This window comes from Triplophysa dalaica, chromosome 8 (genome assembly GCF_015846415.1).
Source record: "Triplophysa dalaica isolate WHDGS20190420 chromosome 8, ASM1584641v1, whole genome shotgun sequence".
NCBI lineage: Eukaryota > Metazoa > Chordata > Actinopteri > Cypriniformes > Nemacheilidae > Triplophysa > Triplophysa dalaica.
In genome coordinates, this window is record NC_079549.1 from 18216974 (window position 1) to 18234774 (window position 17801).

At 36.4% G+C, this 17801-nt stretch overlaps 1 protein-coding gene across 1 annotated transcript in view; it reads left to right on the forward strand.

The window, feature by feature from the left end:
• The window catches only part of lrp1bb (low density lipoprotein receptor-related protein 1Bb), a 242854-nt gene that overhangs the window by 73507 nt on the left and 151546 nt on the right, over window positions 1-17801 (forward strand). The window contains exon 2 of the mRNA XM_056754675.1: window positions 13078-13215. Within this exon, the coding sequence (XP_056610653.1) occupies window positions 13078-13215 (138 nt within the window). The remainder of the gene's footprint in view (window positions 1-13077; window positions 13216-17801) is intronic.

Below are 17801 nucleotides of genomic sequence, written 5' to 3' on the forward strand. Positions count from 1 at the left end.
GATTAAACCAAATTGTCTTTTCGTGACTATTGAATGTTGTTTCTTACGTTAAACAAAAACTGAGGCCGTAATCGCAAAATAAGCCCCTTCAGTGTGATACAAGACCCTCCGATTCGTGTCGGGTCCTGATCACACTGTTGGGGCTTATTTCTGCAAACAACCGGCTGTTGGTATATTATCCCTTATATTAAAAGGCTGGGCACTACATTTACATTTCCTCGTCCTACACGTCATTTTTTAAAGATGTAAATCAGTTTTATCAATAGTTTGTGTTTAGGTGTGATGAGCTAACCTCTAAAATAGAAATAAACCCATGAAGAAATATTGTTTGTATTGCTTTTATTAATCTTCTTATGTAATCCAAAATCTTGGGATTGTTTTAATTGGGATACTTTTTAATTGTTAATTGGTCATTTCTGTTTGTCTTTCATATAATTCCTTTAACTAACAAAAGTCAGTTTACTTTATCCTACGAATTTTGACTTAGTTACCACCCAATCTTTCAATGAGAAACGGTTAGCTCCTATTTGATTAGGTGACTAGTAACTTTTGACTTTTTTGTAAATCTAATTCATTTTATTTTTTAATTATTTAAGTTCTTCATTTAACTAATATATTTATTTGATTATTTTGTTGATTTTCTTATAACTACAATATATATAATGCGTCGTTTATAAAAAAAGGCATAGTCTCCACAGTATGTATTTTTAGACGCTGTGTTTTTTGGCAGATATTGTGCTGCCGTTTTCCAGCTCCCATAGTTTAAGATTCTAGTTTTCTTGACACATCTTTCAGGTTTCAGTCTTCTGCCAGTTCCTCAGTCTTTCACTCCTCTTCTCTTTTTGTTTGGGACAGAATCACTAGCTTGTCACCAGAAGGCCTCTGAAAAGAGCATATTTCAACACCTTGACAGCCTTGCTGTCGTGAAACCTCTGGATGACATCAAACTACTAAAGCCTACATTAGCCCCCCGCTGTTGTCAGAGAGCTCTGTTGGTATACGCTAAGCTTAAAAGAGGGAAAGCAAACAGGCGGTTTTTATTCAGTGGAGAACATGTCTACTGTGTGTCATTGTAGAATAAAAACCTTCACCGTCATATTACTGATGAAGCTCCAGCTCTTTTGAAAAGAATAACCTGTGTCTGCGTATTACATTTTGACAGTTTAAAACACTTTGAAAGGATGTCCTCACTTGAACAAACAAGATTATGTAGGAAATAAGTCTAGACGTATTATGAGATGTTGCAATCAATCGTCTTTTGTTAAGTCTTGTTCATTCCTACCACAATATTTTATGTGCAGTTTATATTGTTTTCCAGTTGTTTGTTAATCACATACAGCTATGGAAAAACATTAAGACATGATTCGAATGTTTTATTTAATCAGTATTTCTAGATTTATTATGGTCATTTCATTCCAGTGTTTGCTGAATTTCAACAAAATCAAACCTTGGTAGTGACATGAAGTCATCCAACAGCAATATGAAAGACTGACATCATGACAAGACACATGAAAACTGTGGTTATCACATAAGAAATCATTTTTGAACTTTTCCTAAATAAACGTGAAAATCTTAACGTGGTCTCTTAATTTGTTCCACGACTGTAATTATTGGACTATATAATGCAATTTGCAAATATATAGAAAACAGGTTTCCCAACAGTCCCCAGTCGCTGTTGGTTGGATGATTCTCCTTTAATCTCATGTTATTGGTTGAGCCAGTGTTGCTTTGCCAGGCTGATTGGTATTCTAAATGAAGCAGGGCTGTGTTTTGATAGTTCCACCGTGTGTACACTTTTCAAAAAGATCAACCCTCCGAAGGCTTGATTAAAGTTTCTCTGCAAATTACACAGGAAGAGGAGGACATTTTTTAACATTGAGAAAATAACACCACCATTAAGATGGTAGGAAATGAAAGACGAGACATTTTGTATTCAGTGAATGTCACCATAAAATTTATAATTTAGCATTCAGGTAGGGTGTCCACAATCCCTTGAACACCAGTGGGCAAAACAGCATGCTGAAAAGGTTTAAGAAAATGTATTTTATTTGGAGGGAAAATTATAAAATTCACTTATAAATATTACAGCTTCTTGGTGGATCTCTCTACCACACTGTTTCTTAACCTGGCCGCTTCAGACACATCTATTAAACATCTTTTGTGTACACTATTTTGACTGCAGTCAAACAAAGTAGCTCTAATGTAGCTTTGTACACTATTACATATACAGTAGTATAAACATTTTAAAAACATGCAGTACATTTACCTTATACCTTTTATCAAACAAATAATTTAAAAAGTACATTTAAAAAAAAGACTCTAACAAGGATTGTTAGTTAAAAGTAGTGTGAATTGACTTGCATAAGATTTAGATGAAAATGGGGTCTTGCAGAGAAATGTAAATGTGATTCAGGGGCAAAGATATATTGTCAAGTTTGTTTGGACCATTTGGATTATTTTTTATATGTGAAAAACACATTCAAGTGATAGTTCACCCAAACATTTTAATTCTGACCTCATTTACTCACCCTCTTGTCACTTTATTACTTTTTTCTTCTGCAGAACACAAGAGATGATGTTATGGAGAACGTTGGTAACCAAACAACAGCGGTACCCATTCACTTCTATTGTATGGACACAAAACCAATGCAAGTAAATGGGTACCGCCATTGTTGAGTTACCAACATTCTTCTTCATATCTTCTTTGTTGTCCTGCAGATGAAAGAAAGTCATACAGAATTGAAATGACAAGAGGGTGAGGAAATATTGGTTGAACTATGTGTTTAAAATGATTTAAATGTTGTTTTAAACTTTAATCAAATAAAGGCTTAGCCCATCAAAACCATGCGTACCGTGGTTAGAAAACTACTATCATATCAGTCCATCTCTTTACTGTGTGCACAGCTAATACCGCGTTCTGGAATTTTATTGAGTTGAAACCGAGCACGGGGGTTATGCTTTGCTCAAGAGTACAGTACATTTATTCTCATAATAATAGGCTGGCAGACTTGAAAACAATGCAGTAAAATATGTCCCCCGCAAATAATTGTTTGCAAAGAAGTTGTATTTTGGCTGTGGTACTCCAAAGAAGCTATGCATTATTTATTTCAATGACATTAATACTGAGGTGCTTCTTCCTGGAAAGGAGCCCACACAGATGATCTACATAACAACAGACATCAAAAGATCAGCGTATATAAATTCAGTCTGCTTCGCCGTGGAGCCAAACAGAAAGCCTTCTGAATGCATCGGCGCTTTCCGAGGGACTAAATAGCTGTGTTTAAAAATGCATGGCAGTGCGAATGTTCCGATTCTCCTGCAGGGGCCGGGGTGTGATATATGGACACTTTATTGAACAGTGAGTGGTTTTGAATGTGATGTATTAACAGGCGGCGCTTTGGAAGGCATAGCCCGACGGTGGAAGTGATGGCTCCATTTCATAGGATGTTGATTACATTGCTCTGCGATGATGAATTAGTTTAATTAAATCCAGCCAATGATTTACTGAGGATACATGCCAATACAAGCTAAGAAACAATGGGCTCGGTGTATGTTACTGCCCTGTGGAGGTTTTCATTGAAGTTTTTCTTTTTAAAGGAATGAGGGGTATGTGTGATGTAGTGGTTGTTGAAGGTCCAGTGTAAAACATTTAGCGGCATCTATTGGTGAGGTAGAAAATTGCAACTAATGGCTCACTCCACCCCTTTTGTAGCACTACGGTGGCTGACGCAGGACTAAAATGTTGTCACGTTTTTCGCTTCTTTGCTGAAGGAGATAACATATGCACAATATGCACTCTGTAGACTAATAATTGTGCATAGTCAGAAATGTGCATTAAGAAAGAAAATGTTGTCACTTTTGATTGCATGTTAACTGCAGGAAGCAAAAATTGGGCATATGACTAAACAAACAGTTCAGTGACATTTGTGACCCTGGACAACAAAACGAGTCTTATGGGTCAATTTTTCGAAATTGACATTTTTGCTGAATAAATAAGATTTCTATTGATGTAGGAGTTGTTAAAACTGGACAATATCTGGCTGCAACGGCAGATACAACCGTTTAAGACTCAGGAACTTTAGAGTGGGAAAGAATCTAAATATTGAGAAAATTGCCTTTGAAGTTGTTAATTGGGTGCAATACGGCAGACCATCCACTCATAAAAATTACGTTTTTACATATTTAAGGTAGGAAATTTACAAAATATCTTCAGGAATATGATCTTCACTTAATATCCTTATGATTTTTGGCATAAAAGAAAAATTGATCATTTTGACCCTTAGAATGTATTTTTCCCATGCTACTTAAGACCGGTTTTGTGATCCAGGATCACATATTGTTTAGTCAGCCTGCCAGTATGGCATCTGCATAAATAGAAAATCACATCTAAGCAAATATCTTAACTGTGAGCTTATAATTGGCCAGAGCCAAAAAAACATCATCATTCAAAAGCCTTAATAAGACCATCAACTGTGCCATTAAAAATCATCTGCATCAATCTAAAATTACTGCTTAGTGTTTTAAATCCAATAAAGAGAAGTGTTTTCATTAGCGCTCCGCACAGCAGTAAGAGCATAGGAGGGACTTCTGCATACGTGGCCTTAGGTAGAGATTAGATATCCAGACAGTGTGGCCTGAAGCTAATCTTTGTGACATTCAAAGATAAACCCAGGTGGACGTCAGAAGGAATGCCAGAGCTTTTCAGAAAATGGCAAATATGGCTCCTTGTAAATGGCAAATATGGTTTGTGAGAGTTAAGTAAGAAACACAGTTAGAGGGAAAATACAAGGCTTCTCTCTTAGGTTAGTTGAAAAACACTCGATGCCGGGACACCTACGGCACCTTGACAGATTGTTGTACTGTCGCCAAGAGCATAAACAAGAGGCCAAGAGCTAAAAAAGCTAATAAAGAATGAGAAACAAGGAATTCAAGTGACATGTTTGCACATAACCACAAGGGTCAGGGCCGCTCTGCCAATAGTGTGAAATTTTCATAGTACTTCAATGCTTGTTTGTGTAGGCATTTAAATTAGATTTCCATTTCCTAAAGGAAGTGCTAATGCGTGAAAAGAAAGAAAAATAATAGTTGTAGTTTTCAAGTTTTGATACTGCTTAAATGAACGCTGCATCCAAGCTGCCTTGACATTCTAGTTTTATCAATACCAATTTTGTAAATTGTGATGATTGATTAGATTTCAAGTTTATTTTTAAGTATACTTAAGTAAAGTTCAAGTATATTTTAAAAACACTTGATGTAATAACTACTGTATACTAATATAAGTTTACTTATAATACCCTCTTTTTAATGTATAAAAGTATACTTTTATATAGGTGTAACAGTAGTAATCTTTAAATATAGAATAATTATTGGTTTGTACTCCAACTATAGTTCAAAGGTATACATTAATCCACTAGTTTTACTGGTCGACTTTTATAGCGTTTTTTGTTTGAAGTTTAGACCGTTTCATCGAAAGGTCTAACCTGACCCCCAGTTAACTTCTGTGTCTAATAATATAACTTTTTATATTTCAATAAATTTATGTTAATATTAATTATTATTTTATTGTAATAACTGTATTAGATAAACTATTTGTCAAGTTTGTTGTATGTTCATTTTATTTAATAAATGATTTGTTGAATTGGTTCCTGCAGTTTGGTCACATTTTAACAAACCGTATGGTACATTGACATCTAGTGGTTGAGCTTGGTATCGGAGTCTAAATTCAAAATATTGGAGAGAAAAGTTTAGCCAAGTAAGGGTTTCTTTTGATTGTTATCAGAAATAATCTACAGGCACTCTATTGTTTGTGAATGTGTACAGGAAGTTAAGTTAGAGTCCCAAACTTGGTTTGTGTTGTTAAGATGAACCATCTGTACTCTCAGTAAAGTACTAGTTTATAATTTTTATACTGCAAGCATAGACCATTTCACAAGGTGTAAACTTCTAGTTTTATTTTACTTTATTATTATATTTTAAATCTTACATATAGAGTTAAATCTTGAAAATATTTGATTTTGGTTAAAAATCTTCTGGTTGTATTTTGTTTAACGTTTAAAAAGGAATGGAAGGTCTTATGGACCAGCGTTGGACCAGCTTTGTTTACATTTTCCAAAGTGATCTATATTTGTATTTTTACTTTACCTGATCCATGCTTAGTTTTTCGGGAATCCATGAGCAGTAAGTGAGTTGACCACAGAACTGCTGTTCAGATACTGCTGCCCTGGCTCTTCTCATTCTGGTGGATACTGTTGATCTGTTTGGACACAAGGGGATTAAGCACGCAGAATTGGAGTGACAACCATCTTTAGTGTCAGTATGTATTGTGCAGTTTAAAAGCTGTTTTTGGTCAAATATATGTGTAATATATACTGCAGTGACTGCTGAGATTTCCTGACGGGTAAGAAAATTATGTTATTGTCATGTTGCGTTCCTCTCCCCAACCACATAGAAGGTGACCTGCGAGCTTGTTTTGATTTCCTTGTTTTCTTCCAAGCTTTTATGAGATGTTCGTACTCTGGAGCTTCGCATGACTTTAATGTGTTCAGAAAAAACATTCAGCCCACTTTGCATACATGTGAACATCACATCTAGAAGCTTGTGTTCCTCTGCTGCATGATAAACTTACCAACCATATTGAGTCCTCAAATTCTGCGCACCCCCTATTGAGGCTCATTCGCTTTTCATTTAAATACATGATAGCCGTGGTCAGAGCCATAGTGTTCTGTTTGAGGACCGACTGTTTTAGAGGAGTCTGCTGGCTTGCATTCTCTTTGGACCTGAGGTCTCTTTTTTGGCCTTTTCTTTGGTTGTTATTGATATCGGTTAAAGGGGAAGCATAAAGACGTGCTCTGGGACCTCATGTACTCAGAATAGTTTGCTTTTCTGTCCAAGGTCAGTTTAAAACTGCCTTTACTTTCCCGAATGCCACTGCGCTGAACATTTGAAATGTCAGCGACCTAAAGCAAAGGAGGGGAAAATAAATACTGTGTCTGAGTGAGTGCATGCGAAAGACAGAGAGAGAGCATTATTTTAACAGTAAACAAAACATGAGCGTTCATTGTGGTGGTCTGTTATAAATGATGTGCTATTATATATAACTATGGGCATACGTATAAAAAGATATTTTGAAGAATGTAAAAAAAACAGCAAACATTTGACTACCAACGTAATTTCCCTACTATGGTAGTCAATGGTGGGCAAGAACTTTGGTAACGAGCATTCTTCCAAATATATTTCTCTGTGTTTATCAGAACAAAGAAATTCATAGAGATTTGGAATAACTCGAGAGTGAGTAAATTATGACAGAATTTTCATTTATGAGAGAACAGATTCTTTAACTGTTTTAGGGGAAACATTAAAGTTACTGAGACCTTGAGAGATCTCATAAATCGGGAACATAAGGAAACGGGGTACTAGTAAATGCAAAGTGCAAAACGATTCGCTGACAGAAAGCATTTCTGATTGGCTAGAAAATAGCAGGCTGCTCTCTTTGACTCCTGATTTTTTTGCTGTTTACAGAGCTTGGGCCTGTCACAGACAGAAGTGTGATTTCAGGACACTCATTTTAGGAATGTTTGTCATCACTGAAATGAGAGACATTTAATATATCAGCATCTTTAGATATTGTTAAGAATGTAAATGTTGTTCATTGAGCAAGTTCATAAATGATTTCCCATCAAAAATTTATCATTTTAGATTTCTTGAATAAAGATACAGAATGTAAGATTTGAGTTCAAAGGCTTTTGTTACACATTACTTAGATGGATTAGCTATTCCCAGCTGATCTCTCCTCTATCACGTTGAGAAAAGTGAGTAAATATCACCATGGTTTTTTAATTAAAAGCGATATGGGGGGGACAGGAAAGGGACCGCAGGAATGGTTTGTTTTGGCAGCCGACTGTCTTTAAATCGGCATCACAGCCATTTCAGGAAGTTAATGAAAAGGCCAAAACGCTCTTCATTTGTTGAAGGCCTGCTTTGTATGGAGCAGTCGTAAAGAATCCATCTGTATGCTTATTGTTCTCCGCAAATCATTTGATTTCCTGAGACTCTTGGTTTCTTTGGGCAGCTAATTGAGGTTTGTATTTAGATTTCATGCTGAAGGCCTTTTAACACAAGGGCCAGACAGCTGGCAGGCCAGAAGACCTGGAGCTGTAATGAATTCGAGTGAGGTAATGTGTACATTTGTGGGAGGACTTCCAACGTCACTGGTATGTTTGCTGTTACGTGACCTTAGACCGGCCCTTGTTTCTTCTCAAAGGCTGAACGGCAATTTTGCACTTGAGCATCGCTAAGCTTTATAATATTTTTAGTTACCCCATTCCTGGGTGGACATGGCATGGTTTATTAATTAAAGCTACTGATTTTTTTTTTTTATGAATAATATTACATTACTGAGCTGGTACATCAAGTATTCTTGTTATACACAGATGCACTACTTGAAGCACAATATTGTATTTTTATTTTAATATTTTAACACTACCATTTAGGGGTCGCGGCTAACTCATATTAAATTTGGGAATTATGCCATGGCTAAAGAATATTTCAAATGAATCATAACTATGTTATATTCGAGCAACTTCAGTGTAATTATTTTTTGCCTAGAGATGCCGGAGATGTTTTTTTAAGGAGTTTCCATCTATTCTGAGCTTTTATGGAGTTGTTTTTTCTCACTTCATTAACTCACCCATTTCAAAACCTTTTTTAAATAATTTTTGTTTTTTAGGAATAAATATGTCTTTTTTTCTTCTCTAGAAAATAATTTCAAACATTTAAGCAAGCAGGACAGCTTCAGATTAATCATAACTATGTAGAAGAAAATGATGATGTCACTTGAACAAACTGGCTATCGCTTTTTCCATGGCTAAACCTAGATCTTTGTAGAAGATTTTTAAAAGATTTTTAAATAGGGAACCTCTTTTGAAACTTTTGGAAATGTAGTGATGACATGACTTTTATTTGTGTATCTTTGTTTTTATTCTGTTGTGTTGAATTATCTGGTGTCCTAAACATTTGTGGCTATTGTCATTGTTTATTTATAAAAAAAAAAATATGTATTTACGACTCAGGCAGTCCAGTTTTTTTTGTGTCTCTTGTTGCTTATTTTTCATTTGTTTGTTTGTCCAGAAAACCTTAAAATTCCAAATAAAACATGCTCATGATATGTTTATGAGAAACATTTCAGTCAAGAGAAAAGTTTGACCGACAGTGTATTTTGTGCTGTCAGGTCAGATTTGCAATCTTCCGGTTTATGTAATTGATCTTTGTGTGCATACATCATCTGTATGAAAAGAAAGATCTAGGTTTTCCCAGGGAAAAAGCGATAGTTTGTTCAAGTGACATCATCATTTTCTTCTACATTCATTGGCTGCCCTACAGAGCCCTACAGAGCCCAGAAGTATTCCAGCGTTCTTTGTTTATTGTTTGCTTTGGCATAGCATTTAATACATATATTTTCTTGTAAATTCATTGTTGTGTGTGTATGTAGAGTATGTATTTGCTGTTATGTGTGTGTTGGTGGGTTTTTGCATTTTTATTAGCCTACACTGGGAAAACATTTGATTTTACAGAAATGTACTCTTATTTTTTACAGATCTTTCTCGTACAATTGAAAACATTTTCAGACTTTTATTATTACAGATTTGTTAAAAAAAAAAGTAAAATCAGCTGAAATTACAGAAAATGACTACAAATTGAAAGGAAAACATTACATTTTATTTAAAATGTTTGTTATTTTTATTTTTTTTACAGGAAAATACAGCTGTTGGAAAATTTTCGTTTTTACAGTGTACATATAACTTTAGAGTACTATTAACTCTTTCACCGCAATTGACCAGTTATCTCCTCATTTAAAAAAAACGCTTCCCCGCCAAAGACGAGTTATTACGGCTGTTACACACCACTGGGGAAAAGTACAGAATCCCAGAACCTAGAACGTATATGTTTAACGGTTTTTAATGATTGTTCTGAGTGTAATCTGGGTGTAATCTTTGACAAAAAACTTTAATTATCTCAGCTCTTTAATCAAAATGAGGCATTTTTGAAGAAACCTACCCACATCTACGGAGTGATAAAAAACGAACAAATGAAGATAGAAGAAAATGGTTTATTTTGTTTAAAAGCTGAGACTCTATTCTTTCATTTGACAAATTGTTTGTCCATATATTCTTTACAGAAAATTTACTGTGAGCTAATAAAATTGGCTGAAACTGTTAAAAAACGCTGGCGTAGGCTGGCAACTTTTTTTAAAGAGGCTGGTGGCGGATAAGTTAAGATGTTGCAACAATCAAAATTGTGAAAAGCGCCTTATATAAAATTGAATAAGCAATTTTAAACTACAATTTTAAGTATAATATTAAACTAAGCTATCTAGCCTTCTACGAGGTATAACCACTTGATTTGATTAATTGACAAAAAATTTGAAACGAAATGTTTTCAAATTTACAAAAGCTGTATATCATATTTCATATCATATGTTACTCATTTCCGGGTTCTGGAAGTATCATGAGCATGTGTTTCCCGCCCCCACTTTCATGAATTTTCCATGATGGAGGATGTTTCAGCAGGGCTGTTATCTGGCTTCTGATTCAGTTCTGGGTGAAGAGAAATAATTTCCTCTCATCCCTCAACTGCACAGACGCCATCTGTGTTATCCGGCATGGTGCGTCTCTAACTCCTGAATATTCATCTCTCCTCCTCATCTGATTAGATTAGTCCCCAATCAGTTTGTGAGTGGAGTGATTCTGTATTTGACAATGCAGTTTTATTAGGATAATCACAGTTTGTCAGAGCCCCTCTCTCCGTCGTGTTAACAGAGTAACGCGCGTGACATGTTTTGGTGCTGTTTTTACTTATGAATAATGGAGAAGCGCTTCGTGAATGCACAATTAGAGAGATGTTTGCCAGTATATCTATACGATTTTAACAGAAAATTAGCATGGCTATTAATCAACATACTTGGGCCTAGAAATCTCTCAGATGCTGTTAAATGCGCCGAGTGCTCTTCTGTCGTGTACAGAGGTGGCTGTAGATTGAAACAAATGATGTTTTAATTGAACAGCCTGTCTTGTATTTTCTCCTCCAGCTCTCTGAAGGAAGGCCGCGAGGTTGATTAGCTTACCTTTGTGTTCGCGTTTGAAATATGAGCGTGCAAAGTCGAGGTCACTTACATTTGACTTTGCTTCATTTAGAATATCCTAGAGGCCCGAAGGAAAGGTGGTCTAGAAAAATACGCTTCGGGATTTTCCGGAGCCGTGAAAATGGAAAATGGGATTCTTTTGCAAGGAGAATTATTGTTATTATCGGAACGCGTGCGTCGGCTAATAAATCAAATTAACGGAGGACGATCCACCATTAAACGACCACCTTAATTGCCACATCATTTTATTCTATGAAGTCTATAATGAAAGCTGCTGAATAACGCTTCTCCTTCTAAGGATGTTTTCGGTGGTGCAGGATCAGAGCTCGACGGAAACTGGGACTCCGGAGATTTGTAAGAGGTCCTGTCACATGAGCTATAAATCTCACGCTAAGTGGCTGTGTTGCAGTTATGGTAATTGATACCAATGTAGTTAAGGTGCAATGTGACATATTCACAGTGTGCGAGATGGAAGTCGATGTTTCACTTAGACGTGTTTTATGTGTTCCTGTGGCTGCTCAAGAAGATGAGGGTCACCTATGTGCCTCATGAATCTTTAAACAGCTGCTTGGTGCAGCCGTGTCAATAGATATCTCTGAGGCTTTGACTCTCTCTTTCTCTCTCGCACACACGCACACACACACACACAGTGATTCAGAATAGCTTACTGGCGTTGTAGTTAGCATCTGTTTACTGTATAAAGTAAAGCCTTCAAGTCAACCTATTTGCATGTGGCTTTATTTAGAGATTGTCGATGCAATGGTTATCAGAGGAAAAGGACTTATTATTTACTGTCTAATAATATTGCAAACTAGATATTTTCCTACTGATTTTAATTCAACAACAATAGATGCCATTTTAGGGCATTCAAGGTACCAGTATGTGTGTTGAACTCATGACTTTCACATTGCTATTGCAATGCTCTGGCCAGAAGTTCGAACTCTTTCTGAAACCTCACTACATTGCCCTAATGTACTTTTACAGTACAAAATGTATTGTCTTTATTCCTCTAATCACATTAAGACTCATTAGGATCAAAGAATGAGAACCCCATACCCATTCTATTAGCCTCTCCCTACGAAACAACATGAAGCAAATGGTGCTGAAGGAATGTTTTTTTTTACCACAAAATTAAATCACATTAAGGCTAGCGGCGCATTTTAAACCAAATTCAATCAACTGAATTGTCCCGTTTTAATTTGCATCCTTCAAAGCTTGGCGAATTAAAACAAGTGAACAACCATATAAATGTGCATAAGGTTCTCGGTAGATGTTAATTAGGTAATGTAATGATTCATAATGTTCATTTTAATATTTGTCTGGTGTAATGGTATCGACACAGTGGAAAATTGTATTGCTCAGATGATCTTCTGTTATTGCTCAGAAGACTTCACGGAGTTCATCTAAATGTGACCCTGACTGTGAAAACCCAGCTAAAATTTCTTTGTGGGATTTTCCATTTTCTACGTAAAATCATTCTACATTATGTAAAATATAAGCTTGATATCTATAATATTGACTAATTATGACCCTGTCAAATACTTCATGCTTGTTATCTCATAACTAGATTTGATTTTAGTGGTGTTGAGATCTTTCTCTACAACTTTTGGAAGAGTCATGTGAGGTTTTTTTGATCAGGAGAAACCTCTTGACTTGTCCTTTAATTGCTGTCTAAGAAAAGCCAGAAATCTTATTTGCGATTTTTGTTTTTGTCTTTTGCAAAGCGAAAACAACATTGATCCAGAAGCACTTCCTGTTAACACAAAATGTTATAGAACTAAATACATCCAACAGAACGTTTACAGACCTCCTTATAAATGTGAAAAGAAGTAAACAAACAGGTGCTGTTGGACCAGTGTTTACAACTTGCTAACAAAATGGTCTATAGGAATCCATTACTGAGATGTGAGCCTAAATCATCTCTGTCTTTTCATCTTTAGGTGAGGTGGAGGTAATAGTCAGATGTCCACTCAATCACATACAGTGTATCGGGACGAGAAAGTGCATTCACTTCAACAAACTCTGTAATGGGGCGAAAGACTGTGAAGATGGCTTCGATGAAGGAGTCCACTGCAGAGGTGAGTTCATACTGGCCTGGCATGTATATTGACTGCTTAATTCCAACATATATTCACATAAATTGCTGCCAGTATAAAGAGAGAACAGGTGAATAACACAACAGGGGTGATGTTGGACACAACCGACTCTTGTTTACAATCATCCAAGCCATAATAAAGAGCAGGTGGAGCCACCTGGATTCTGTGATTTGATAATACAGACTCAGCAGTTGGCGTTGGGTGGATGCCCGTTAGCGGAGGCGCCGCGCCTCAGACCGGCCAAGAGCGTGACCTTTGGTGAACTGGAAGAGTGTGACACGCACCTGGACGGTGCCAAATACAGCTGATCCCTCCCTTTGATCCAATGCCTGCCTGAAAACAGGCCAATGACCCACATGAGCCACTGCAGATTATTATGTCAGGTGTATCGCAGGTTTTTCCTGCAGGGTTAGAGGCGTAGAGTGCTATTTTGTTCTTTCCAGAGTGGGTATGTCAGACTCCAGACAGATGGTGGAATAAATAAAAAATGTTATTATTGTGCCTGAGAAATATAACTTATGTATGTGCTTTGGAATGTAAATTTAAAACACTCTGAGCAAGATTTTCTTTCATAATACTGTTATTGTTCTAAACACTTATGGTACATTTGCTGATATGACCTGCGTCTTGAAATTCAGTCGATTTAAAATCAGTTTCCTGGAGACTGGTACTTGTATTATTTATAGTCGTGTATATAACATAGTGATGGTTTTCTTCTGGGCATGTAAGTGAATGTAGTATACCTATCACCACCAATAGGAGTAGATTTAGGATTTCATTTATTGCTATATTATGCTATAATTTACCCGCATTGACAATAAATACTAATGATTTGCTTGAAAATGATGAATCGTCCTCTATAGGGTTTTTAAAAAGGTTTTTGTAGGTGATATATTGTCTTATGTTTTTTTGGTACGCCACTGTCACCACATTAGCACATTCCCTGTGTCTGTGCCAAACTTAACTTTTCAAGTTTATCTACCCTGAAGGAATGTACAACCTCAAACACCTTTCACCAGCGGAAGTAGCAATCACCTTCCAGCACACGGAATAAGATTGGTCTAGTTCAGTGGGCAGAAAGATTAAGGTTTTGGCACGACAGGATTGGAGATAAAGAGAGAGCCGTTTGCAGCCCGAAGTGATGTATCACAGCAAAGTTATCCTTGGGTGTTGGGGAAGCATTAGGAGACATTAGGTTCATTGTTCCCCTCCTTCATTTGTTTGTTTTTAGATAGAGCTAATTAAGCAATGAATGCCTAGGGCGATAAATCCTGTTTTCACTCTTTTTTGAAAAAAGATACTGTGCATATTCGCACAGCACCATTTACACCACTGCAGTCATACCGTAAATTGTTCTGCTTTTATACTTTGATTTGTTTTCTGAGAATGCAATATTGTGTAAAATAGGTCTTTAAAGGTGAAGTTTGAGAATTCTGCGCCACTAGTTGCACCGATGGGAATTTAAATCTGTTTGTTTAAGAGATTTGATGCTGCATGACATTGGCTTTGTTTCCATCCATCTATTTTTATATGCATTTTGGGATAGTGCATAGACATAAAGCTAGGTGGAAAAACCAAGATGTACGTACATTTTTTAAATATGCTTAAAAATATTAATTGACTCAAATAAAACATTTTAGAAATCCACAAATACTTCGATGGAAACACATGTACTGCATAAATTGCTCCATGCACATCAAAATAAAGAAATATACAGCGTAGCTGGACTGACCAGCGGTCCGACCTCATTGCACAGTATCTGGAATGTTGTTCTCAAATGCTTTAGCCAAAGTTTGCAGAGAAAGGGGTTTGAGATTACATCCCATAATTCTCTAACACAATTACCTTCCTAAAGAGCAGGCATAGCCTCCGAAAGCTGTGTTTATTGTGTTTTGTCTGTGCAGTCTGAGGCTCTGAAGTATTGTTATATTTATTATTAATAAAAAGGTTACTTCCATTTTTTTAAACTTGTGTTATGCAATTTTGCACATAAGATAACTTTCTAACTTTGAATGGAAACTAGGGCTGTCAAACGATTATTTACAACAAATCATATGTTATCGTATCTTTACATAATATGCTGTACAGACACATGCATGTATAGTTTTAGATTATCATCCCCTCCCTCTTTCAGCTCGACCATCTAGTCTCGTCGCCTCCCTCTTTCAGCTCCACCATCAAGTTAAAGTTAATACGTTGCTCAATAGGTTACCAGTGCAATGTTGACAGGACAGGGCTAATATGCTCATACTTTTTTTTGTTCAAGAGCTCTAGCTGCCGGTTTTGAGCAGAGGCCCTAAGACTGAGCCTTGCGGAATACCGTACTGGACTATTGATTTGTCTGACACCTCGTTTTTTATTTCTACAAACTGAAAACGTTTAGATAGGAATGAACAAAACCGTTTAAATGCTATTGCATTTAATGCAACATAATATTTAAGTCTATAGTTTGTAAAAGTTGCTGTGGTCAGTGGTGTCAAAAGATGCGGCCACAATCAGATGCCAAAGGCAAATCATTCGTTACTCTGATCATAGCAGTCTCTTTACTGTGATGTGCGCTAAATCCTGACTCGAATTCTTGACAGATGTCATTCCTTTAGAGGAAGGAACAGAGCTATGATGAAACGACCTTTTCAAGTACTTTAGAAATGAAAGGTAGATTCAAAGTCGTAGGGAAGGAAGGAGGCGGGAACCGGCAAACATTCAAACAAACTTTGATCAAAATAAACAAACAATAACATGGAAGTTAAAAGCCACAAGAACATAAATACAAACTTAACACATGTCTGGGCCTGCTCCTCTCTCACCAGTAGTCCTGTTGCCCGTCCTCTTATGCTCCCGATCCCCTCTGTGAGATATGCGGGACCGGTGTCCGCACAGCTGATTCCCACTATCACTCACGTCACCATCATTGCCTCACAGCTCTCGTCCCACTTTTCTCGTTACATCGATATAGGTGTATAGTTAGCTAAGTCCCTATATTATATATATATATGAATACATTTGTATTTACATTAGGGCTGCCTTACGATTAATCACATCCAGAATTAAAGGTTGTCTGTGTACTGTGCTTATTAATTTTGTATTTATGAAAACACATATTTCCTAAATATGTATACATGTACATGTATTTATGTGTTTTAAAAAAAACAAATAAATTAATATGCACAGTAAACATACATATATTATGTAAACACAAACTTTTTTCCGGATGTGATTTATCACAAAGAATCATTTGACAGCCCTAATATATATATATATATGATATAAGTAATATAATGTATATGTACATATTTCTGAAATATATACATGGATTGTATCTAGAAAGGAAACATATCTATTGCCTCAAACTTTGTCGTAGGTTTGGGGAGGAGCTAACTGTTGCTTGAGTGTTTCAAAGTTGTTTAACAATTTTTTAATGCATTTCTGCTGCTAGTTAAGAAATAACAAGAAAATAACACCTCACTTTTAACTGTTTTTACAGCTTGTGTGCTAGGAAAATTACAGTACATTAGCTATTACAAAACAAACAAAATTATTTGCAAGACAGAGATTTACAGGCTGACTAAAGTAAAAAGTCTAGACATAGGGAGACGTGTGCGGTTTCAAAGGGCTGGTGTGTTTTTGTTAGTGATTTAACAGCGTGCTGAAGTAAGCAACAGACTATACTTCATCAGAGAGGCTAATTGAATGAGTAAGTGTTGGCCACTGAGGAGTTCGAGGCAAGACATTCGGCATGTGTTTCCACTCATACACCTGCAGACGGGAGGAAATGAGGTCACTGTAGAGAAGTTGGAGCGTAGCAGCTGGGTCTCGGTTGAAACTTTCCCTCCGCCCCTCGTAATGAATATACATAATGAATCCCAAGAGAGCCTTAGGGAAAACTCTGCCCATATGGAAGACTGAGACGGCTTTCTATTTCACCTTCATAGACTTCAGCAATGCTTTATTTTAACGATTGTCCTTCAGCGGAAAGGAGATTTTCAGAGATGGCATGAAAAAAAAACATTTTTTTTCCTTTTCAACCACCTGGCTGCCTTTCTTTCATTGTGCAAAATCTCGCTTTGCTCATCCAGCACTGAGTTCTGACAGGTGGAAAAGAAAAGAGGCCACATTTGAATTAAGGACTGTAGAAAGGCTCTGAGATGGAATTGTCTGAGGTTCTTCATAAGCTTTGAGAGACTCTGTGCCCAAAGGGTTTGGTCAGAGTGTCGTGAATGGTCCTGTGCATTAAGGTTTAATCATAAGCATTAAAACGGGCCAATGCAGTAAAGTCTGTATGTTATTTGTTTAACATCAAATCATAGGTATTGTTAATTTTATTAGCTGTAATATTCATAGTTGCCACCAAATCATAGACTAGACAAAGAGAGACATGTGTAGGGGCTGTGGAAGTTATATACTTAATATATTTTATCAATTATACTAAGTATATTAAGTATTTTATTTTAATTGGTCAATCATGATCACAGCCGATCATGTACATTTTTTTTCTTTAATGACTGCTATGACCATTCTTGCAATCTGTTTGTTTCGTGCCTTTTAACTTGGTGGTCTCAAATCAATAT